This window comes from Microchirus variegatus, assembly GCF_963457635.1.
Source record: "Microchirus variegatus genome assembly, chromosome: 17".
Lineage (NCBI taxonomy): Eukaryota > Metazoa > Chordata > Actinopteri > Pleuronectiformes > Soleidae > Microchirus > Microchirus variegatus.
In genome coordinates this window covers 23,941,366-23,967,009 of record NC_139818.1, presented here as the reverse complement: position 1 = coordinate 23,967,009, position 25,644 = coordinate 23,941,366, and the positions used below count along the sequence as shown (strand labels likewise).

At 41.8% G+C, this 25,644-nt stretch overlaps 1 protein-coding gene across 9 annotated transcripts in view; it reads right to left on the bottom strand.

Moving 5' to 3' along the window:
• Nucleotides 1-4,712: 4,712 nt before the first annotated feature.
• mrtfab (myocardin related transcription factor Ab) overlaps nt 4,713-25,644 on the bottom strand; it is a 46,780-nt gene continuing 25,848 nt past the window's right edge. For 2 of the 9 annotated variants that reach the window (XM_083903566.1, XM_083903570.1), the window contains 16 exons: nt 24,069-24,134; nt 17,839-17,894; nt 16,610-16,685; nt 15,545-15,712; nt 14,656-14,822; nt 14,396-14,569; nt 14,156-14,224; nt 13,654-13,838; nt 12,560-12,731; nt 10,793-12,184; nt 10,504-10,713; nt 10,318-10,410; nt 9,464-9,604; nt 9,250-9,342; nt 8,941-9,001; nt 4,713-7,180 (listed from right to left, as the gene is read on the bottom strand). In XM_083903566.1, coding sequence (XP_083759692.1) covers nt 6,597-7,180; nt 8,941-9,001; nt 9,250-9,342; nt 9,464-9,604; nt 10,318-10,410; nt 10,504-10,713; nt 10,793-12,184; nt 12,560-12,731; nt 13,654-13,838; nt 14,156-14,224; nt 14,396-14,569; nt 14,656-14,822; nt 15,545-15,712; nt 16,610-16,685; nt 17,839-17,894; nt 24,069-24,134 — 3,707 coding nt within the window. In that variant the 3' untranslated portion in view covers nt 4,713-6,596. The remainder of the gene's footprint in view (nt 7,181-8,940; nt 9,002-9,249; nt 9,343-9,463; nt 9,605-10,317; nt 10,411-10,503; nt 10,714-10,792; nt 12,185-12,559; nt 12,732-13,653; nt 13,839-14,155; nt 14,225-14,395; nt 14,570-14,655; nt 14,823-15,544; nt 15,713-16,609; nt 16,686-17,838; nt 17,895-24,068; nt 24,135-25,644) is intronic. The other 7 variants (XM_083903567.1, XM_083903571.1, XM_083903569.1 and 4 more) reach the window with 5 other exon arrangements.

The following is a 25,644-nucleotide window of genomic DNA, read 5'->3' as shown; positions in this document are numbered from 1 at the left end:
TGCTAAATGAGTCAAACACACGCAACTAAGCTAGCTTTTTAAAACATTTATATCCAGATTAGCCACTTTATTAGGTAAAAGTGACGTGTTTGTGTCTGTGACATCATTTATATTCAGTACGTTGCGTCCGTTCATCTGAAACCACGTCTGTTTCATATAAATAATCCGTCTGAGTTTTACGTCTGTGTAGTTTCATATCAATAATCTGGAGTTTGACGTCTCCTGTGGTGTAAAAGCAACATCAGCGTCTGCTGTGATTGTGTTACAGTGACGTGAGGAGATGAAAGTGTTGACACTTTGACCTTTTTCAGCTACAGGTGGAAAAAAAAGAGTCTCAGTCTGAGCAGAAATCGATGTCTTGACTTCATTCATGGATTTTTACGTCTCCAGTTCTCCGCGGACGTTTGAGATTAAACTGGTTGTTGATGCACGTGGTGAAACAGATCTGACCTTAGCTCAACTTAACTTAACTTATCTTAAATCATCTTATTTCACCTGATCTTAGCTTCGTCGTCCTCAGTGGACTCAGTGTCTCTCTCAATCTTCCCTGCTGTCACAGTCAAACTAACAGCTTCTTTTTTTTTAGTGAAACATTAGCAATGCTAAGCAGCAGCAGCAGCAGCAGCAGCAGCAGCAGCAGCAGCAGCAGCAGGTGAGTGGCAGTGGCACTAGTTGATTTTAATAAGCAGCAGCTATTTTTATTTTTGCTAAGTCCTGCAGCTCCTTCTTCCTCCTGTGGAGTTAATCACAGTGAACGACTGATGCGTCACAACACGGCGGCTCCGCTGCATTAACGCCGTGAGAAAACTGAACCCTCTGATCTCACCTTTGTCTCACCGCGGTTAACTAACCTGCTCTTTCAGACCTTTAATCATTGAAATCTTACACAAAAGTAGAATGTTTACAAATATTTGAGCAGAATTACAAATAATCTGGCTTTTTTAAAAAAAAAAATACATTTAAAGAGGAATATTGGGTTTTTAAAAAGTTGTAACGAGCAGCGAAGTGAAGTTGTGTAAAAACCCCGTGTGGGATTATAACGATGTGACAGTGAGTGACGGCTCGTCTGCCCGATGGTTTTTTAGGGGAAAGTTTTCCACTTGTAGGAAGTTGTAACACGGTGTTGAATATTGTGGGATTAACACATGGTCACAAGCTCAATCTCACTGGAAACACTTCAATTAGCAACTCAAATATAAACGGCTCACATCTGAAATCTGCTTTATCTCAGCATTACACAACTGTAAAAAACACCGCATTTAAATTTTGTGATAAAAGCAGCGGTGAATCTATAATCTATAATCTACAATCTATGATCTATAATATATAATCTACAATCTACAATCTATAATCTATAATCATAATCTATAATCTACAATCTATGATCTATGATCTATAATCTATAATATATAATATATAATCTACAATCTACAATCTATAATCTATAATCTATGATCTATGATCTATGATCTATAATCTACAACCTACAATCTACAATCTATAATCTACAATCGCTCTGTGCCAAGATGGAAAATCGCAGATTTTTACTCTGGACTTTGGTGCGGGGAGTGAGCAGATTAAAGTAGTTCAGTTAAGCAGTAAACACATTTGATACAGCGGCAAAGATGTGTTGATCTAAGTCAACAACAAGTTTAAGTTAAGATTAAGTTAAGTTAAGTTCAGTTCAATTCAGTCATTTGAGTTAAATTAACTTAAGTTCTGTTTTCACTTTAGTCAAGTTTTGGTCAGTCAGTTAAGTTAAGTTAGGTTAGGGTTAGTTAAATCAGTTAAGTTAAATTAAGTTAAGTTAAGTTCAGTCAGTCAAGTAAAATTAAGTTAGGTTAAGTACACTTTAGTTAGGTTAAGTTCACATTAGTTAAGTTTGGGCCAGTCAGTTAAGTTAAATTAAGTTAGGTTTACTTAAGTTAAGCTTAGGCCAGTCAGTTAAGTTAAAGTACGTTTAAGTTCACATTAAGTTAGGTTCAGTTAATTCAGTTTTAACTGAATTATCCAGTCAGTTAGGTTATAGAATAGTTTAGATAAGTTCAGTTAATTTTTAGTTCCGTCGGTTGAGTTCAGTTCACTTAAGTTTATTTCAGTTAAGTTAAGTTAAGCTCAGTTCAGTTATTGAGCTAAAAGATGATAATTTCTTAAACTAGACAATAAATCAACCCGTTGATAATAACGATGATAAATATTGATGCAGTTTTAAGTCAAATAAAAACTTGAGTTAACTTAAACTTAGATTGTTATTAAGTTATTCAGTGAGTCTGGATCAGAGACTCAAACACTGACTGTGTTTCCTGATTCTGTCTCACAGTCTTGAGTCTGTAAAACAAACGAGTAAAACAAGACATTCCTGCTCTTCTCCATTCTTCTCCTCCTCCTCCTCCTCCTCCTCCTCCTCTTCCTCCTCCTCCTCCTCTTCCTCCTCCTCCTCCTCCCTCTCTCTCTCCTCCCGTCTGTGTAAATGTCAGCCTTCACATCCTCTGCTGTCAAAGACGCTGCAGTCGCAGCAGGATCCACCAACACTGACTGATCCTCTCACATCATCACATCATCACACACACGACTTCAGCCCAAACACAACAGAGACACACACACACACACACACACACACACACACACTTTATTGTGTTTGATAAAACACAAACACGACATGCCGAGTTACCACGGTAACCACGAGCAGCAACAGGCGAGTACAAAAAAAGACAAAGTGAAAAAGGAGTCAAAGCTGCTCCTTATTTAATTTAGGCTTTTTGGGTCAAAGATGACAAACTAGCCCCGCCCACTTTACGCTATAAATCACGTACATTTGCATTAGATTAGCAGTTTTAGTGCATTTTCCGTTTCTCAGAGATGTAAACGATGATCGACATTAAAGTTGTTTCTAGGGCTGTCAAAATTAACGCGTTAACGCAGGATGATTAATTTGTGGAATTAACGCGTACATTTTTTTTAACGCACTTTCTCACTTTCATCGCGCTACGAGTAGACGTGCAGTTTATGAACTCCCGACACTCGGAGCCTGAATGCATCAGTGAGCAGCTGCATCACCGTCTCCATTAAACAACAATGACATGTCAGTAGTAAACCTCCCTAAAGAGGCCCCACGTCTCCTCACGTTAACCTGTGTGAAGATGAAGGAAAATGAAGAGGAATTATCAATCAGGAAGTTAGAAGAGGAAGAAAAAAGAAAGAAAGACACACAGTTGTAAGTGGAGCTACTGGTGCAGATAATGATATAATCATAACATTAACAGTCACTGTCTAACTAACGGGGACACAGACAGCAGCTAACATTAGCGTCAGAATGCTAGCTGAGGCTAACGCTAACTAGCAGCAGCAGTGCTTCAAAGTGCTGATGAGGAATTTCCTGCTGTGAGTTTAGTAAGAAAACTATTTAACTTCTATACTTTATATTTTGTTTATAATGTGAGTTATTTACAGTGCAATGTGTAGTTTTTTTGAAAGTTATTTACAGCATTTTTATTGCTGCTATTTTTATTGTCTTATAATGTGGGTTCTTTACAATGTAATGTTTCTTTTTCACTCAGTTTGTATAGGTTTTTACAAGTTATTTACAGTATTTTATTGTTCTTCACATTTATATTTTCACATACTCTATTTATCTCTCCGTTCCTACAACAATATAAAGAGAAAATTTGAATTTTTCAGGCATATTTTCGAATGGTAATTAATCGTGATTAATCGTGATTAATCCACAGCTACCCTGTGATTAATCTGATTAAAAATGTTAATCTTTTGACAGCCCTAGTTATTTTTCATAAATCTAAAGATCATCTCTCTTTAGACTCAACAGCAAAACTAGCACATAGCTCCTTTAAACTTTGGTTATAAATGCAGGTCAGCGTGAGTGTGCTGTTGTCATTTCTAGTTGATGTGGGTGAAATGACTCTATTCAAAATTGTACAAGCACAGTGAGCTGGTTGCATGTTTGCGTGACTAGCATTAAACATGTGTGCATTCAGAGTGTGTGTGTGTGTGTGTGTGTGTGTGTGTGTGTGTGTGTGTATGCTATACCCACAGCTCATGGCGGCTCTTTGAGAGCTGATCGTCTCCAGCTGAGTGAGGCTTTAAAGACTTTGTGGAGCTCGGGGTGAGTTTGTCCGAGAGAAAGAAAGAGAGGAGAGAAGAAGGTGAAGAGGTCACTTCTGTCATCGCGGTTGAAAAAAAAAAAACCACTCTCATTGTCGAACACTTACCTCATAATTGTGATCCACTCAGGCTCCTGTAGATTCTCTTACCACGGACGACTCTCTGCCTGTTGAATTTAGCATTTTCAAAATCTCCAGATGACAAATAACACACGTGTTCTTCCATGTCGACATACAGTATGTTGCCTACATTACCCAGAATGCAACTTGAAATGTCACTAAAAAAAATAAAAGCAGAAAACTTACCGATATCCTCGATGGCTTCATGAGTGGAGGCGGCAGATTTATTTACAATGGCTCCCTCTAGTGGAATCTTCTAGATGGAGCAGGCTGTAACAACGTTGATGGAAAACATTAATAAGCACAAATAAAACAATTTAATTTACAGTGGTGTGAATGTGAGGAGAAGAAAAAAAAACAAAAACACTTTATCTTAGAGTTTTTATAATATTTTTATTTCTTTTTTTAAACTTTTCTTTCTTTAAAAAAAAGACGAGGTCCAAGTATTTCGGAAGCCTCGCCCCTGACCCCCATGTTCCCCCGGCCGGCCAGATCGACTCTAAAGCAACCAGCAAAGAAAAATAGTCATATGGACAATTGATAATATACACCCCATATACAGCAATACATAATGTGACCAATAATACGCAGCCTCCAATGAGGCTTCAATTCAAACTGTTGCCACTGATATGGTTCATTTTAACAGCAACTGGCAACCAATGACATTGGTTTCTTCTTCTTCTTCTTCTTTTTTGACTAGTGTGGGCAGGGTTATGGTTACCATGGTGAGGTGACATCGCCACCACATCGTCAACTCAGCCGAGCAACACAACAACGGTGTTGACTCAGCCTCGCTGCTAACAGTGCTAATATTATTATTTATTTTTATTTTTTTTAACCCAAACCCCTCCCCCACCCTTTAAACCAATCAGATTCAGCATAAGTGCAAAGTTTTTTTCGGAGGCACTGACACACACACGGCGCCATCTCCAGGAGCACAGGTGAACGCCACCAGCACGCCCTCGTCGGCTCGTACCTGTCAAACCGCTTTCCAAGGGGTTGAAATCATGTCATTACAGTGATCTGCTGGTTTCCCTTTAAAGGAGCCAATTATAAGTTTAGCATCTGCTACGTAGCCCAACATTAGCATTAGCAGAAATGTTGCTCAGCATCACACTTCACTCCTACACTGCCGTAGAAAAGCAAACTAGTCTCCATGGCTACCAATAAGTTTCTTCTGCTGAAGTTAGCATGCTAAATAGCTAGCTAGCCTCAGTTGGCCTCTATGTCTGCTCTTTTATCAAAGCTCTGGGGAAAACTACTAAGAAAACACATTCGTAATGCTAACGTTGGCTATGTAGCAACAGCTAATTATTAGATGGGCAAAGCTACGTAGCCAAACTTTAGCAGGGGCAAACATGTTGCTTAGCAGCAAACTTTGCTGCTACACGGTGTCCAACAGTGGAAAAAAATATTTCCATCACTGCTTTTAATATACTGAAAATAACATGCTAACTAGTAAGCTAGCAACAGCCCTGCTGGCTGAGTGAAGTGAATGTAGCATCCTCTTTGACCTGAAGTAGCTTGGCTCCAACAGCGTATTAACACTGTTTTTCTTTAAGGGCTTGGCAAAACTGCTAAGTAAACACCAGTAATGCTAATGTTGGTAGCATAGCTATAGCAAAACTAACAAATAGCTCCTTTAGCCTGGCTTTAACTCAGGTCAAGACACATGAGGATTTTACAGTGTGCTGTTCCCTTTAAAGGAGCCAATGTTAAGGTTAGCTACTGAACCATAGCCAAACCTTAAGATTAGCAAAAAATGGTGCTCGGTATCGAACTTCCCTCCGACACTGTCAACGGCCTCTCCAACAATAGAGAGCAAACTAGCCTCGAATATTATCACTACTGTTCTTATGGGTTAGCATGCTAACCAGCTAGCCCTTTCAATTTGAAAATGAAAAGACACAGTGGTGTCGTCACTGGCCTGAAGAAGTAGCACTGCTCCAAAAGCATTTTAACACCTCTTTTCTTCTTAGCCGTAGCAAAACTGCTAAATAAACACCTGTAATGCTAACATTGGCTGTGTAGTAATAACAAAACTAGCTCGTAGCTCCTTTAACCTGGTTATAATGCAGGTTAGAACACATGAGGATTTTTAACAGTGTGCTGTATGAAGCTCCACAGAGAGTCCACTTCGGGTCCTCACTGTGATCCTGATTTCCCTCATTTCATACAGTAACAGCCAGTGAAAGACAGACCAAAGAGTGAAAATGTGTGTGTGTGTGTGTGTGTTTGCATGTGCCAGTGACCCCTGCAGTGGTGGAGACAGCATAGAGAAGGTTTCAGTATGTGCATAAAAATAAAGACAGAGCCTGTACACAGTGTGAGCAAGTGTGAGTCCGTCTGTGAGCCGAGCTACAAACACGACTCCCAGTGGAGCTGCAGGTCCGTGCTGTCCAGAAAATCGGCCGAGAAGACGCTCGGCGGAGTGTGCGGCACCAGCGGAGCCAGGCTCGTCCCGCCGTCTCCGTCACCGGCTCCTCCCGCGCCTCCTCTCCCCACTCCACTGCCGGAGCTCCCTCCACTGGTGCTCCCCACCATGGAGATGTCCAGCCAGTCCATGCTGTCCAACGTGGGGTCGCCGAAGTCCAACCCCGTCGAGTGAGGCGAGAAGCCCAGGTCGGACGTGTCCATGGGGGAGGAGGTGTGGTCCAGGATGCTGGGCGCGCTCAGCATTTGGCTGTGGAGGTCGTCGATGAGCGTCAGGGCGCCGTCGGGCTCCACGCCCAGCAGAGGGCTGCCCGTGGTGCTCTCCAGGAAGTCCTCCAGGCGTCCACTTCCTGTGCAGGGTTCGACCATCGGGGGCTGGGGGGACACGATGGGCTGTGTCTGGGTGGGAGGCGACAGGCGGAGGGGAGACGGGGGAGAGGATGGGGAGGGTGGGTCTGAGTGGAGGTGGGCGAGGGACGGGTCGGGGTTGGCCTTGAAGCTGGGGATTTCTGCAGGAGGAGGAGAGGGAAAAGAATATGGTGTCAGTGCTGGAGACAGATTCACTATGTGCACTAGACAAGTACAGGCTCACTTAGAAATGTCACGATTTTTGACGGAAAAGCACTTTTTTTTCAATGAATATAACGTTAAATTAATCAGAAATACACTCTATACATTGTTCATGGGGTAAACGACTATTCTAGCTGAAAACATCTGTTTTTTAATGTATATTATCGGTATAATATATACATATATATATATATATTATATAGCATAATATTTTTTAAAGGTGCATTATGTAATAAATCTAAAGCAACTGGCCATAAAATCCTCCTAATATGTCACAGAGACTCAGGAATAATGTTCATATAACAAACTGAACTCACCAACAACAACAGTACAGACAAAATATTTGCATTAAAACAAATATTTTTCAGACTGCAAATCATGTTTATGTTTTGAAATCATGTTTTGGCGTCATGTGGCGCCACCTACCGCCGTCTACCAATCATTGCAGTCGGTAGAGTCTCAGCTGCCGAGCAACCACGGGTTGCCAGTTTACGTCAGAAAACGAAACCTAAAAGACCTCTGTATTTTGAACTTGAATGTAGTTACCGTTTTTGGCCACATTCTTACATATGGCGCCTTTAAAGGTGATTCGAGTAACTCAATTTCAAAAACTCCTCGAGTATTCTTTTAATTCCTATCGCTGTTCCACACGGACCGTTTTGGCAGACGCACACCGACCCGAACCCATATATTTATGGGTTTATATAACCCAAAATCTACTTTTTTATACATATTGTGTGCTCCTGCATTGTCTAGTCGCTGTATAATAGTAACACTACACTACGAAAATGAAACAAAAACTATTATACAACGACTAGACAATGCAGGAGCACATAATATGTATAAAAGAGTGGATTTTGGGTTATATAAACCCATAAATACTTCACAGTGTCCCTTTAAACAAGGAGCCAACAAGGTGCAGTGTAACCACGGTAAACTACACGTGGCGTAACGTCAACAGCACGTCCTCAATGATACATCGTATGAGCCGAAAGCATCCAGTGGCTAACACTTCCGGCACACGCTAACGTAAACATTGACGTTAGCTAATTTAATGTAGCTAAGAAGGGCTGTAGCTATCAAATATTTTTGTAATTGAGTATTCCCATTTTTAAAACTCATCTTAAAACACATTTTTATTCTTCTGCGTTCAACTCAGCATGAGACTCTGCTCTTGGTTTAGTGTTTTATTGTTTTCGTTGTTAAAACATTTTTATGGTTTTATAGTTTTACTGTTTTTTATTTGTTTAAACATTGTTATTTTTTAATAGTTTTATAGTTTTTTACTGTTTAAACATTGTTATTGTTTATATATATATATTTTTTTTTTTTGTTTTATTTTTTTTATTTTGTCTCCTATGTTTTATGTGCCATGTTTTATTTATTGTACTGTTAAGCACTTTGTACCAGCTATAGCTGCCTAAAGCGCTCTATAAATAAAGTTGAGTTGAGTTCTATCGATTATTACTCGATTAATCGGATTAAATAATAATAATAACAAAAAAGAATAATAATTTTTTTACGTTTTGCGTCTTCAATTAATCGAAAAAAAAATGGTTGAATATTCGCATTTTCACGTGCCAACCTTTTCGAATGCCACATTTTGAAAACGTGGGCACACAAATGTTACCAAACATGTCGGTTATGTCTAAGCAAACGCAAATCCAATTAGATCAGATTGAAAAAAAATGTGATTTACCTCCGCTCTTCAGCAGGATGTCGAACAGGTCGTCCATCTGCTGACTGTTCATGCCGTTCTCCTGCAAACACACACAGGAACTTATTTTACTACACAGACAAAACAACAGCGCACTAAAACACAGACATAAAGTTGTTCTTAGTTTGTCACGTATGATGTAAAAACAACAAGAACAACAACAACTCATGGATAATATTGAGAAAGAGCATCACGTTCACTAAAAAAAAGTGAAGAAATAAGACGTAACAAGGAGGAAAAGTTAAGAGTAAAGAAGGGATGGAGCAGACAAAGTCGTGCTGGAAGACGTACTTTGGAGCGTTTGGTAGGAAGGGAGGTGTGGAGTTTGGGAGAGGGAGGAGTGAAGAGAGTGTGCCGGTCATAAGGTGGACACACCTCCTCTCTCTGCCAGGATGGAGGGATGAAGCGATGGTATGGGGAGAAAAAAAGAGAGAGAAAGGGGAGAGGGGGAAGAAGTTAATGAAGTCGTACGCCGACGTGTCGTGGTGGCGGCGGCGGCGTTTACCTTGAGGGAGGAGAGGAGCTGGCTTTGGCTCTCGCTCTCCAACACGTCGTCGAAGAACGGCTGCAGGACGGGAGGAGCCGTGACCGCGGGGCTGGGCTGCTGCACGCCATTGATGTCCAGGTGAAGCCCCGCCTTCTGTTCCTGTGTTTAAAAAAAAAAAAAAAAAAAAGACCAAGACCAGAACCAGGTTAGTGGCGACACCTTGTGGCAGAGAGATGCTACTGTTTGGAAGATGCAGACAGTCCTGCTTCAGTTCTTTACTGCTAAAAAACTCAATTTAAATCCATTTTTATAATGGATAATTAACATATTTTGAAGCCATGTTTCCACAAAGTTGTGTTTGTTATACATTTACTTCACAAAAGCTGTAAATGAGGCCAAAACAACTGTTCCAAAAACAGTGATTGGCAGAATTCTCACTTTATGGCAACAGCAGCATTGGAATGAGAGGAAACAAAACACACAAGAGACAATTTTTAACCATAAGGTGCATTATGAGAGAGAGGATATGAGTGAGTGGCTAAACCAGGTCAGTGGCGACACCTTGTGGCAGAGAGATGCTACTGTTTGGAAGAGACAGAGAGTCCTGCTTCAGCTCATTAAAAAATGACTACTAAAAACTCAATTTAAATCCATTTTTATAATGAATAATTAACATATTTTGGAGCGTACACATGAGCCATGTTTCCACACAGTGATTGACACAGAATTCTCACTTTCTGGCAACAACAGGAATGGAATGAGGGAAAAACACAGAAAAGAGACCACTTTTTAAATGTACGAGATGAGAGAGGATTCTGCACTTGGTGGAAGAACAGCTTCATATTGTGACTTGTGGAGTCTCTGAGTCGTACCTTTTTGCTGCTCTGGCTCAAAGGCTCGGCTTTGGCCTGCTCCTTCGATTGGCTCTCAGCGCTGGGGAGTTTACTCGGCGTCGACTGCAATCTCTTAAAAAAAAACAGAGACGATAAAATGGTATTTATTACACTTTGTCGGTAACTCGACGCAGTCCGTCGCGCAAAGCAAAGACTCCAGCGTACCTGCAGTGTGATGCGTGATCCGTTGGTTTTGGCCAATGAGGACACTCCGTTCTGAGCGTCCGTGGCGTTGCTGGTGAGAGCGATCAGGTAGTGGTTGCCGTTGCTGTCGGTGACCAGCGTGGGCGTGCCGTTGGCCTTCAGGAGGTCTAAAGAAATGGCCTGAGTGTGGATCTGAGTGCTGTTTTGTTGGTTGATGAAGACGGGCGCCACCTGGAAACAGCCATTTTTTAACGTGATTACCATTCTTAATTTCCACAAAACAGTTTTTCCAGATCTGCAGGGCGCTCACCTGTTGTGTGGCGACAGGCGTCGTCTGCTGTTTGTGCTGCAGCCTCTGATGAGCCTTCAGCTGCCTCCTCTGCTGGATTTGGTTGACTGCAGGCTTCGCCTGGTTCTGGATCTGCACCTGCACCTGCTTCAGCTGCACTTGGTTCTTCTGCTGGCTCTGTTTGAGCTGCTGGTTCTTCTGCTGCTGCTGCAGCAGCAGCTTCTGCTGCGCTAACTTCTGCTGAGCCTCGAGCTGCTTCTGCTGAGTCTGCTGTATGATGAGCTGCTGGAGATGCTGCTGCTGCTGGAGCAGGACTTGAGCCTCTTTCTTTTGCTGCAGTTGCTTTTGCGTGGAGTTTGTTTTGGCCTCTGCTGCTTTAAGCTGCTGCTGCTGCCGCTGCTGCTGTAGCTGCGGTTTCTGCTGCTCTGCTTGTTGGACCTGCAGCCGGTGGATCTGCTGCAGTCTGAGCAGAGTCTCCTGGGAGCACTGCATTGGCTGGAGCAGCTTCTTTCCCTGGGCTTCCTCCGTTACTCCCTCCATCTCTTCCTCGGAGTCTTCCTCCTTCTTCACCCTCAACACAACGCCATTGGGGAGAGTCGGGGGCTGAATGGCCGAGGCTTTTATTAGAGTTTCAAGTTTAAGGTCTGACGTGGTTTTGCTCTTTTCACTCCCCTCTCTCTTCACCAGCATCACCCCTGGCACCTTGCCGTGCTCCAGCTGAGACCTGAGCGTCTCCACCAGCCTCTGCTTCTGCCTGAGCATCTTGGTCAACTCCTCGATCTGTTTGTCCTTCTCGTGGAGCATCTGGTCTTTATCCATGGACGCTGGGTCCACGGCGGCGACACTCGTCAGGGGCTCCAGGCGCTGGCCTGACGCCGACGGAGACCCGGAGAGACTGCACGGGCTCAGGGTCTCGTCTTTGACCATGAGAGGCTGCGACAGCAGGGAGATGTTTGACGAGGACTGAGGGGATTGATGCAAGGTGAGCTGCGTCAGAGGAGAGCTCACCATCTCGCCAAACATGTCTCCGCTGCAGCTCGTCTCATCTGGACTCATGCCGGCCAGCGACCTCTCAGAGGGCGTGGGTGACATGGGAGGGCTGGAGCTGGTGCTGCCGAAGCGCATGACTCTGCCAGGGACAGCGTGAGCCAGCGACGCCAACGCTAACTTGAAGCCACCCTCTGCCGTAAGGTCGGGCGCGGTCGTTGTGGTGGAAGAGGATAGGATGTTGCTGGCAAGTGTGATGGAACACTGATGGCTGGGCAAAAAAGTGCCATTCTTTGATGCCGCCGCCGCTGCCGTGGCGGAGCCGCCGTTTTGCTCCTGATAGTTGCGGAGTCTCTCGATGAGATCGTTCTTGGTGCCGGAGACGGTCAAACTGCGCAATTTCAGTTCCTGTTTCAACTCGGCGACCTGGAGGATGAGAAACCAGAGTGAAGACTCAAACTGAGAGAACACAACCACTAGAAGTGGATCACATGGTCCCATGATTAATGAGAGCAGTTTAAACATAAAGGTTAAACGCAGGACTTTTTTTTCCCAGGACTCAATCAGTTCAACTTTGACGATAATTCAAAGTCATCAAGTCAATTATTGATCATTTATAAAAGTCTTATTCAAGAGACTGAGTCCAGATCCAGAGGTAAGTTACATTTTAATTAAAAAAAACGAGGCTGTGAAGTTCTTGTTCTTGTTCTATTCAAAACACGAGTTGTCAATAAAATGCACTTAAATCACGTTGCTAACTTCAGAGGAGTACAAAGTGAGGCTCTCTCTCTCTAAACTTACCTTGAACTCGTCCAGGTTGGCTGGCAAAGTGCTGGGTTTGGCTCCTCCCATCGCAGGATGGCTGTGACGGGCGCCGGCGCTCTGACTGGACGGCGCCGGGGCGGTGCTTGAAGGAACGCTGTGGGAGGGGGAGGGGCCAGAGCTGGTTGTGAGGGGCTGCTCGTTCGGAGGCCTGAGGAGGAGAGAGTGTGATACGAGAGAGGAAGAGTTAGTGACATCCGACGATAAAATATGAGCCAGTTACACGTAGCCACGGGGAAACTTGGACATTAGCTACATCGGTGACATTAGCGACCAAGTGAACATGAATGTATATAGTGTACACAGTCTTGTATAAAGTACTTGAGAGCGATGCTTGAGCAAAAGTACAAGTATCTTACCAGAAAATGACTTTGGTAGAGGTTAAAGTCACCTTTTAGAATATAAATTAAAAAGCAGTGCTGGGCACAACGGCGTCCACGTTAACGGCGGCGCGTTTCCATGGCGACTGACCGGAAAAAGACGCGCATGACGTCATGTTTACCCAACTCCTGATTGTTATAATTGTCTCTAAAGTAACGCTAAACTTTAAAAACAGAGGCACACATATGCACACATTTTCGTTTAATAAACAGTTCCACTGCAGGCGCGCTAACAACGCTAAAGGAGCTAGCGAAGCTAACTGGTAAACGGTAAAGGGGTAAATGGTGTCGCGGCACGTAAACATGACGTTACGCACGTCTTTTTCCACTACCTGACATTCACTGTACTTAAGTATATTTTATAACAGAAAAGTACTTTTGATACTTAAGTATTAGAAGTAAAAGTATTGGTTGGCCACCAGAGACCAGAGCCAAAACAACGAGCCGCTGGAGTGTTTTAAGTCCACCACAACGGCTAACATCTGAGCGGCTAACAGCTAGTGCCGCTAAAAACAACTAGCGACAACAAACAGCCTTTATATTTATTTAGGAAATGTCGTGGAGTAAAAGTAAAAGTTGTCAGAAAAATAAATAACAAAGTAAAAGATAGATAGACAGATATGTGAAAATTCTTCTCTACGAAGTATTTGTACTTCGTGACATCACAACACTCGGCGTATATGTAGCACTGACTTTGGAGGGGCGGGCAGGATGGTGTGGTAGTTGTAGTGCTGCTGTTGCTGGCTGAGGATCTGCAGCTGCAGGAAGAGCTGCTGCTGCTGCAGGAGCTTGGCGTACGACGAGTCCATCTGCGGCGGACGCTCTTTGTCCGCTTTCTGGTCCGGAGGGATGTACTGGTGGTACTTCAGCTTCTTCACCTGATAAAGACGGCGATAAAGACAGATCAAGTTAGTGGACCTTGGACAAAAGTTTTTTTTTGGTGAGTATTTCTAGTTGTGGTTGCAGCAAATGATGCAAATCAACTCCTCTTTGGGTTAAATGTCAAAAAACTTTGCTTCTACGGGAACTGAAAAAAAGATTTTGAGAAGGTACTTTCAATATTTGTCCTTCTGGTTTTTCAAAGAACTAATGCGCAAGTGCCAGTACCAAGAAATGCAAATGCAATCTAGATTCATGAAAACAAGGAACTTCATCATTTTATACACAAATAAAAACAGGTCAGGTGGTGACTGACCTTGGGTTTGCTGTCCTTTGATTTCTTCGGTCTGTGTGGAGGACGATCTGAACCCGTCTTAGTCTGAGACTGCAGACAGAACGTGAGAAACAGGGTCAGGGACGGAGGGAAGGGAAGGTTATAGTCAGTTATAGCTGCTCCACAAACAGAGATCAGGGTCACACTTTTCTTCACAAGTCATCGAATGTGCACAACATGAAAGAAATGACATCAGGCGTATTAGTAAAGAGCAGAAAGTACCGTGTGGTTGCGCACCTTGACGCCAGAGGAGGAGCGGGAACTTATCGAAGTCACCATCGTTCCGTTTGTTAATTTCAGCGGTGAGGGCGAGGGCGAGGGCGAGGGCGAGTCTTTCACCTGGGGAGGAGGAGGCGGTGGAGGCGGAGCAGGCGGTGGTGCAGGCTGAGTCAGGAACTGAAAGAAAAAAGGACCACAGTGTTTTCATGATTTATTTCACGTTACAGCGAGTCTTCCGTGTCGATTGAGACCGCGAAACGCACCTGCGTGGGAGAAATGTCCCCGCTCTGGGCGGCGAGCGCGTCAGACGGAGACAGCTGAGGGACGGCGCTCAGCGGAGAGTCGTGATTGGTCAGCTGGTCCGGCGACAGAGCGTCGCTGCTGTCTTCGTCCAGAGAGGAGCTCTCGCCGCCGGCTCCCTTTGGAGAACCTGTGGTGAATATGTTCCAGAGTCAGCAAAAGTTTGGGGTCACTTAGAAATGTCCTTATTTTTGAAGGGAAACCACTTTTTTTTTTTTCAATGAATATAACATTAAATGAATCAGATATACACTCTATACATTGTTAATGTGGTAAACGACTATTCTAGCTGCAAATGTCTGGTTTTTAAATGGAATATGAACATAGGTGTATAGAGGCCCATTTCCAGTGTTCTAATGGTACATTGTGTTTGCTAATGGTGTTAGAAGACTATTGGATGATTAGAAAACCCTTGTGCAATGATGTTAGCACAGCTGAAAACAGCTTTGCTGGTTCTTTGATGAAAGTAAAATGATTATTTTGAATAAAAACTATATTTTCTATTCATTTTGCAACTCTTTTGATGAATAAACGTGTGACTTTTAATGGAAAACACAACAAAAATTGTACAGACGACCCCAATGTTTTGAACGCTGGTGTACGTCCCAGTCAAACAAGAGCGATGAAGATATTGCACAAACAGTGTTGTGAGTAACTTTAAGAGAACTTATGCAACGATGCACTGTAGTGTCCAAACATAGTTGTGTTGTGTCATTTGTGCAGCACAGTTGTGGTTTAGTTTTGCGATGACGCAACGCAGTCGAGTGTCGGACAGTTGTGCGATTACAGACATTTTATATGTCTTATTAAATGTGGTGTAGAGAGTTTGTGTGTGTGTGTGTGTGTATTTACCCTCCTCCGGCGATTGCTGCTGCAGGCAGGTCACAGACAGGATGTTCTTGTGGACCAGCTCGATGGGACCGGGTCTGTGCGAGAGCTTGTCGTTGAGGTCGTCGGCCAGTCGCGCTCGCTTCAGCTGCAGCTGCTTGGCCTGCAGCGACGGCTCTGCCGACGTTTCTGCTGATCGAAAAACGGCCAGGATTAGCCGATTACTACATTAATTGTCAACTATCTTGATAATCGATTAGTTGGTTTGAAGCTTTTTTCATGATCAAAACAAGATTTCTGAGATCGTTTTAGCTTCTTAAATGTGAATATTTTCTTTGTTTATTTGCTCCACATAACAGAAAAATCATTAAAACTGAATCATTTTGGTTTGTGGATAAAAAAAGACATTCGTCATTTCCAGGTTTGACAAACACTGATCAATGTTTTTTAACATTTTCAGACATTTTATGGACCAAGTGAGAAAATAATTGACAATGAAAATAATTATTAGTTTCCGCTCTACTTTTTCCAAAAAATCTAGTTTGTAACATTGCTGTAACAATTTGAATAATTCTTACTTTATTAACAGTGCTGCTAGCATTAGTGTATTGATAACATACAGCATTCAGTAGAAAAGGATGGATGTACAGGACAACAGGAGGAAGCTCCAACAGCTTTTTCGCAAAAACTTAATAATGTTAGTCAAGGCAAACACTGATCAAAGTTTTTTAACATTTTCTGAACAAAACGCTTCATCGAGAAAATAATCGACGGCTTAATCGATTACAAAAATAATCGCGGCTCTTGACGACAACACACAAGCTTCTATCAGGTGACTGAACAAATGCTTTGTCACAGTGATTTAAATGATAGCACGAAACTTTGCCTCATTCTTAGAAAACAAGACCATTTCAGACCAAAGTCCAAATATAAACACGAAGAAGGAACCATAGCCTAATCTTCTACAGACGACCTGTTCCCTTTTGTTTACTCTATAGTTCCTTAAAGGTGAACGATCACGTACATCACACCGCGGAAAATCATCTTTCACAAGTTAGTTTAGCACAGGTAAACCTCTTAACCACTCACCCTCCAGAATGTGCATCCTGACCAGCTCGGAGCGCTCGGGGCGGCACCTGATCTTCCTCTTCAGATAGTCCTCAGTCTGGTGGTGGGAAAACGCATATTAGTCTGGTATATTAGCAAACTCTATGTCTAGAATAAACATGGCATTATAGACGTGTTTCAGAGGATATTTCTCCACATGAAATAGTCACTAGTGATTATTGTTTAACCCTTAAAATTATTAGTATTTAAAAAAAATTTTTTTGACTCTATAGTATTTTAGATACAGGCCTCTACCAAACGGTTGAGATGTCTGTTCATAATAAACCTGGTTTGCATAATTCATAAAGTACAACATTCAGAACAAGTCACATTAATTTAGTGTTAGTGAGTTCACCGTGATGCATTTTTCAATGAGATATAGTGACTTAAAGTGTGCTCGACCAAACGGTTGAGTAGTACCTTAAAGGGTTAAGAGAATCGGGGTTTTGCTATTGTTCAGGTGTAAGTAAGGGTTTCCTTTTCCTTTTATTTCACAACTGCATACACTACCGTTCAAAAGTTTGGGCTCGGATATACAATTTTTGTTGTGTTTTCAATTAAAAGTCACACTTTTATTCAACAAAAAAGATGCAAAATTAATAGAAAATATAGTGAAGACATTGAAAAAATTTTAAATAATGATTTTTATTCCAAATAATCATTTTGCCCTTTCGTCAAAGAAAACAGCAAAACTGTTTTCAGCTGTGCTAACATGGGTTTTCAAGGGTTTTCTAATCATCCAATAGCCTTCTAACGCCTTTAGCGTTATTAACACCTATGTACATATTCCATTAAAAACCAGATGTTTGCAGCTAGAATAGTCGTTTACCTTTCCTTAAAAAAATAAGGACATTTCTAAGTGAGTCCGAACTTTTGAACGGTAGTGTGGATGCTTCCTCTATTTCCTGTACGAATTCAAATGATTGACAAATAATTACGGTCATTATAAGCGCCGCCATCACAACAAATCTAATCCAAAGACGTGTACAGTCCTGCGTGTTTGAGTCTTTCCCTAAGCCGAGTTGATTCAGCAACACACTTATCGCCACAGTGATCTTATGACATTTTTGTGGTGATGTTTCTCTGCAACTGCTCATTATTTGTCAATCTCAAACTTGACACAGAAGCTGCAGAAAACGCCGCTGTTTATTTATTGTTTGACATGTCCAGTCGACTTCCTGTAACAAACACTTTTTTTTTACTACACTCACCCTGGCTCGCTCGAGACTCCTCCGCTGTTCGTGAAAGGCTGCCGGGCTCTTCAGTGCTGCACAGAGAGAGGGGGAGATGACAGTCAGAGAGTCGGAGAGTGACAACGTGACAAACCCACGGTGGGAACAGCTGCAGCTTACAGAGGAAGACAGATTCAAAGCAGAAGTGGCTGCAGGGAGACAGCAGGTCAGCAGTGCTATTGTAAAAAAAACCCACACTCAATGTTCAGCGAGCGGAGCAAAATAAAAACACAGAGTTATTTTCCGGCCGTACGAGAAGAACTCTGTCGTCGCCAGAGTAAAGTTGGAGCTGCAGGGATTTTCTTTGCGTTCCAACGTCATCGTGATGCACAGTCACGTAATCCTGGAGAGCTCCGATTCCAATTCAATCAATAATATTGATCATTATCATGACACAGAAGTCAGATAGTTAAAGACTATTGGTTTTAAACCTCTTAATATAAAGAAAATTACAAACTATTGTGAAATTTGTGTCAAAACAGTCAACAATTACTCGTTTAGTCAACTATTTTGATAATAGATGAACCAGTTTGAAGCTTTTTCCATGATTAAAAACAAGATTTATTATCGTTTTAGCTTCTTAAATGTGAATATGCTCTTCCTTGATTTGATCCACATAATAAAGAAATCATTAAAACTCAATCATTTTTAGTTTGTGGACAAAAACAATCGTCATTTCCTGGTTTGACAAACACAGATCAACAAGTTTTTCTGACATTCTAAGGACCAAACGATAAAATCATCGACAGATTAATCCATTACTGAACTTTTTGTTAGTTGCAGCTCTCGTCATAGCTATTATGTGTTGCAAAAAACACAAATATATCTAGGGCTGCGACAGACGATTATTTTCCAGGTTTTTCAGGTACTTGTTTGGTCCATAAAATGTCAGAAAATGTTGAGAAATGTTGACAAACCTGGAGATAATGACATCTTTACTGAAATGATTCAGTTTTTATGGTTTTTTTTGTGATATGGAGCAAAAGAAACATGAAAAAATTCACATGTAAGAAGCCAAAATATCAGAAAGCTTTTTTTAATTACTGAGAAACACTCAATCCGATTATCAAAAATAAGTTGCAGCCATAAAATACATAGATAAAGATCAAAACTTGGAATAATTATTGTTATTTAATTATCACCAAGCTCTGGTTTAACACTGCACCATACCTAACTGAACCACGAGTGGTAACCGATGACCAAAACCAAACCCTAACTCGTGATGACTCAAAACCACTTTTCCGTGTGCGATATCATCGTCACAAAAACTCCAGCATTTACCAAAAACGTGATCAGAGTCAGATAAGCAGCATAACTCTTCATTTCACTTTACAGTGAATCTCCACAGCCGTGACAGACGTGTAATCTTCAGGTAAAAACGTGTTCACGGCATGATTTAAAAAGGTATATACAGGGTTTATCGTGGCCGATATCGCAACACATCACCGGCACTCGCGCTTCCGTGACTTTACAGGACATTGACCAGAAAAACCTGCTTTCTACGTCTGGTTCTAACCCTAACCCTCAACCAGGTTCACCACCTTTTCACCCTGCTGCTGCTGAACTGAAACACTGACAATAACCTAACAACTGCAATCATTTCATGTCCGACAGCAACTGACAACTGTTTTTTTCCCCCCTAAACCAAAATGTTATATGGAGAAAAGCAACAAGAAAGTATTCATATTAAAATAAGCTGAAAACTCACTAACCAATTTATCAAATTTCCAGAATGGCTAGTGATGACTTTAGTCAACGATGAGTGAATTATTTAATTGTTGCAGCCCTAATTTCATGCGTAGAGATTGAAAAATGATTTTATTCTTTCTTTTGTCTGTTATTTACTATACGCACCAATGCAAAACTATTTGTATTACCGATATCACATTTTCACTTTCTTTCTTTCTCATTTTGACTCATTATCTCACCACTATTAATGCCGAGTATTCCAGTGTTGGAACACAGATCTTCTCAAACGCATCGATTCCTCACTAAACTCATCGATTTTAACGCAGCTGCACGAGAAAGTTTCTGTGGTTATTTTTACAGGACACATGCCGACCGCCGCCATCGCCCTCTTCCCCCGACAACAGCCAGGTCAAATAGTTTCAAAGGCCAGCTGTCTGCATTAAGTCTGACAGATGGTGTGAGACAGTGTGGATATTGATGTTTAAAATTGAGAATTATGACAGCGTGTGTGTGGACGGACGGATCGACTGCTGTTCACAAAGAAAATACAACATTAATCACTGTGTTTATGACTGACCGTGATCTAATGAATGTGTGTGTGTGTGTGTGGGTGTGTGTGTGTGTGAATGCCCATGTGTGAGATTTAGGAGCACATATTTATGTATTTTTAGCAGCTAAAGACAGTTGTGGCCCCGTCTTTAGCCGGGCTGCTCTCAAGAGAGAGAGAAAGTGTTTTTCCAGCAGATGCACATTAAGTATTGAATAGGTGTGGTTTTTGATTGTGCTCAATGCAAAAGTTAAAAAGTTAAGAAAGAGAGGCTGACTGGATTTGGGGAAGGATACTCAGAAGAAAGTGGCAGTTACGGTGATGTAACAGTGATTGACTGGTTGGTCAAGAGCTGGTGAAATCGCATCCAAGGATGTGCGAGGGTGGACGGGAGGTATTCACGCGTCCTAACCTCTGAGGTCGAGAGAAGACGCCCCACATACCAGGCTGTGATATATTATAGCCAAACGGTAAAGATCATAACAAGGCACCACCTGATCACCGTCACTGGTCCTATTAAAAAATGGCGGTCAAAGATGGCTGCCTCTGTAAAGTAAAGCAAGGCCCTAAAGGCCTTAAAGGTCCAGTGTGTAACATTTAGGAGGGTTCATTTGTGAGTATAAACACACGAGTATGTTTATATAACTGTATAATAGCTTTAAAAAAAACAAAACTTGTTTTGTTTTATATTTACTTTCAACAAGGGCCTTGCGTTATTGAGGCGGCCATCTTGTGCCGCCACGTTCCCACAGCCAGAGTTTGCGATTTGCGGTTTTGAACAACGAGCACGTTACGCAAACAAGAAGACCAAAATCCTGTCTTGTACGCAAAAGGCAACGTGTCGCAGATTCCTCTCTTTGTTGCAATCTGTAGTTTCACCATTAGATGTCACTTATTCTGACACGCAGGACCTTTAAGTAGATATTTAAGTCCTATTCTAACGCACAAAAAACACCAAATTATTTTTATTTTTAACAGTGCTGGGCACATTAACGTGCCAACGTCGTTAGCGGCCTCAAGCGTTTTCTGGCATCGACCGGAAAAAGATGTCTGTCGCTCATGAGCCACGGAAAGACAACAACCCACTCACTGGGCTGGACTAAACCAAAATAGTGGAAAACAAGGGGGGTGTTCTCTGAAGACAGGCTGTTACCTGTGAAGCACGGGTGCTGTAAAACACCCCTATTAGTATGTGGTACTTTCCTCCTAATGAATATCACCATGAAAAAAATAAAAATAAAAAATGTAGTCGACCAATCACAATTTTGGTCGCGCCAGAGCGCGTCGACCAATTAGTCGACCAGTCGACTTTGACTTTACAGCCCTAACCTACAGTTAAACTGGAGCGGTGTGTTTATACAACGATCTAATTTTATGTTTTGTGTCAGTAAGTGTGAGCTTCTCCATCTCCCTGTCCATCTTCTTTTGACAGGGCTTTTGGTTTTGATGTTAACAAAATCCATCTTTTATTACACTCGGTTATATTCAGTTTCTTTAAGGAGTAAAAAAAACGTAGTAGTGATTTAACACGGTCTGAACACCTGGCCTTTACGACGGCGGCATCAATCACTTTTGTTTCACCCGGTTTACAGCAAACGATAAAAAAAACGCAGCATCTGTGTTGTGTTTTGGGAAAATCCACTGCGGTAAATTGAGAGCAGACATTTATCCTGAAGAACAAGCAGAGGAAAATAGATCTGTCCATTCATAAACGCGTGTCGTCGAGTTGTCAATGACGGTGAAAACGAATAACTTTACCCATTCTTAATACTGATAGCGCCACAGAGAGCCAAGCAACATGTTTGAAAGTGTGTGTAATAATTCAACGCAACCATACGGCGACTGTTTACGTTCATATTATCCCGATGTGACTCTTCTGAAAGTCGATAAACGGCGATGGCCACCCCGTACCACCCTCCTTTCCTGGCTCGTCAGCAGTTCATACGATCTTTATGGTGCTATAACTCACCAGGGACCGTGACAGAGTGAGCAGCCCTCGTTCCTGCCCCCGCCGACTCTCAAGGCCACAGCCAAAATAAGTGCCGTGTTGTTGGGGAGCAAAACCTAGTGTTCGATAAGCCCGTACCCTCTCTTTTCTCTGTATCGACAAAGAACAGAAGAGCACCTGCAGCCCGTGTTCTCGAGTCATGGACGCCGCATCTGTAAACTCCCCCCCGACAAAGAAGAGCAGCATCGTTGGAAACGGTTAAATACTTCTGGCGTCGAGGAGGAACACGGACAGATTTACTGTAACGACTAAATAGTTTCTGTCCACCAAAACAAGCTCTTGGACTCAGAGGACAACTCCAGGACATTCTTATCCCAGGACTAACACATACTTTGGTTTTTAAATGTTAAGTTGAGCTACTGCTGTAGTTAGTTAGTTAGTATTACATGGTCAGCAGTATCTTAACGCGACATATCTTACTTTCTTTTATTTCTAGGTCAAAGCCAAGGAACTGTGGGAATCCTCGTGAATGTATACATGCATAATAATTCTTCTAGATTACTCCACTTCATCTATTAAATCTAAAAAAAACTGATTTGTCTGAAATTTAAGTCAGGGTAACATGATTACATGTATGTTCAAAGTCAGTGTTCATAAAACCCATAATCGATCTTTTAATACAAACCTTTTACTGCGGCGTGAAGGCTTTACTCTCATTAATCGAGCGATTACAGCGGAAACAATATTTACAAATTTTAACCGGCAACCTCAAATACTATTTTCTGATTGGCCTCCGCATCATCGATTCATAGATGTGATAGTATATGTGCGGTAAGTTTGATCACTTCAGGGTTAATTTGTTGGAACTGCGCTGCGTTTTGTGTGTCTTTGTATAATTAACAGTATTAATTCTGTAAAAAGTTTTCATAACCAACCAAGATTGGTGTTGTAACTGAAATATTCAAAATTAAGACGGAATTGAATCGATTGAGGAAATTGGTGGCGATACCAGGCCCTGCTTATAAATAAAGTAGAGCTGAAACGATGAATCAATTATTAATCAATGACTAAATTAATCATCAACTATTTTGATAATCTATAATCGGTTTGAAGCTTTTTTCATCATCAAAACAACATTTCTGATTGTTTTAGCTTCTTAAATGTGAATATTTTCTTCTTTTCTTTGCTCCATAACAAAGAAATCATTAAAACTGAATCATTTTGGATTGTGGACAAAAACAAGACGTTCAAGAACTATACAATAATAATAACCTGCTTCTCTACGTCTCCCTTCAAGCACATTAAGTGCATTTTGAGGTTGACGTGAACACAAACAAAACAGCCTTGAATATGAAGTAACATTTGGTCACAGAGGACAAATTACCATCTAGTAAATGAGCCTGAAAGCGGCTACATACTAGATTAAGCTTCTTACGGCTAATAGATAACACACCCATGAACAGTTTAAAAAAATATATAGAAAAAATAGAAGAGATCCCTGCTTCTTGTAATGTGAGCATGCAGGCCGTGAAACAGGAAGTGGACGCAGAAGAAGAGGAAGCTGCCATATTTGATAACACGGCGGTGGCAAAGACGCCACAAAATCAGACAGAATTGTAACGACACATAACAATAACGCCATATTCACAATGAGCTGAAATATATGCAAAAAAAAACTTGAGAACGCCTGTGCACAGGTGGATAAACGGGTCCATTCATTCAGCATACAAATCTATACACTTGTAGCTCAGTGTTTGGTGTTGTATAATCGATCTAATCGATCTTTGACAGGTTCTACTGAAGGAGTTACTGCTGTGACCTCGACTCAAACACTGTAGTGACGCTGTAGTCGTCATCTAAACCTCACATACGCGCGTACGGAGCATCACCGGCCTTAGATGTAAAAAAAAAAAAAAAAAAAAAAAAAAATGTCAACGTGGATCTAAATGAATGATTTTTTTCTGTTCGATTCACCGATAAAACACACGCTGAGGCGTCCACAGAGAATTAAAGAGGAGAACTTACGTGGCATGATCCCCTGGCTGACCAGTTCTTCTCGTGTTCGTCTCTGCTGGAGTTTGAGCTGGAGGACTGCATGGAGACAGAGAGGAGACAGAGGAGACAGAGGAGAGAGTCAATGACGGCGGCCCGATGAGAGTGCAACCAAACTGCAGCGATGGAGCTCAGAGCTCTTCAAGTTCCTTATCGTCCGCTACTGTTTACAAGTCCATCTGCCACGTTTGGACGCATAAGTCAAACTGAGATGTATGTGGACATGAAGAGGACCTGCCTGTACTCTCTTGCACCCAATTCATCCTTTCATTTCCCCCTTCTTTTGTGCTTTTTTTTTTTGAGGAGGCGGAGGAGCACAGTAGAAGAAGTACTACACACTTCCTGTTTCTGGGGGGTGTTTCTCTGTGTGCACAATGTGTGAAAGAACAAGTAATCGTTCATCATTCAAAGAACCTGTGATACAGAGAAAACAAGAAATAAATAAAAAAATTAGCAAAAGAAGCAAAAAGAATAACAATAACGGAGATTGAAACACGATCTGAGCGGCGAAAAAAAAGAAAAAAGCATAGGGGCCGATCACACCGTCGTTTCAAAACAGGAAGTGCTAGTTACATAACACAGAGGCTGGCAGAGAGGTTTAAGGAACACAGTGCTGGACAAAAGAAGCTGGACTGTAGCTGACCTTTCTGCACACACTCGGTTTCAGGGGTCGTCTTGCATTGTTTTTGATTAAATTGAAAGTAAACTTATGGCTCATGACGGCTTCATGAAAAGCAAAATGACTCGAAAAGAATAGTAATTCAAACGCGAAAAGCTACACAGGGTCACTTTAAGAGACGCGAGCTTGACCTTTGAGTCAACCATGCACTTACAAACGGATCGGATCACAGACTATGACAGAAATATACAGAAGACACACACACACACACTCACACCCACCCACACACACACACACATGTTCTGAGATTAACAAGTGGTTTGAGGTTTCACGTGCGACAAACGCACAATTTTCCATCAGACTCTTGAGAGTATCATAAAATAAGGAGAATTAAATATGTCGCAACACCAAATATTTTTGTAAAAACATTTGTAAAAAGAATCATGGTATAAAATCCTACACGACGTGATAGAATTCTGTCAAAGACAAATGAACCACCGTCATTTATTTGACAAGGACGTGGGCGAGCGTTGATGACAAATTGCAAATTGCATTTTTTTGTGTGTGTTTTCAAAATGAGTAAACACATCAGCAGCACAAATGTCCGACTGGACACAAGTTGTATCGCGGCGTGCCAAGTCCCCGCTGGAGGTGTGTGTACATGCACGTGTCCGAAATATGAAGTGTTTTCACTGTACAAATACAACACATGGAAATAACTGATTATTAGTGCTGGACACATTAACACGTTAACATCGCTAACGTTAACGCACGTAAACGCATGAGGTGTGTAACGTCATGTTTACGTGCCGCGGCACCTGTCTTGTAGGCAAAAGCCAACGGGTCATGGATTCCTCTCTTTGTTGCAATCTGTACTTTCACCATTAGATGTCACTAATTCTTACACGCTGGACCTTTAAGAACATATTT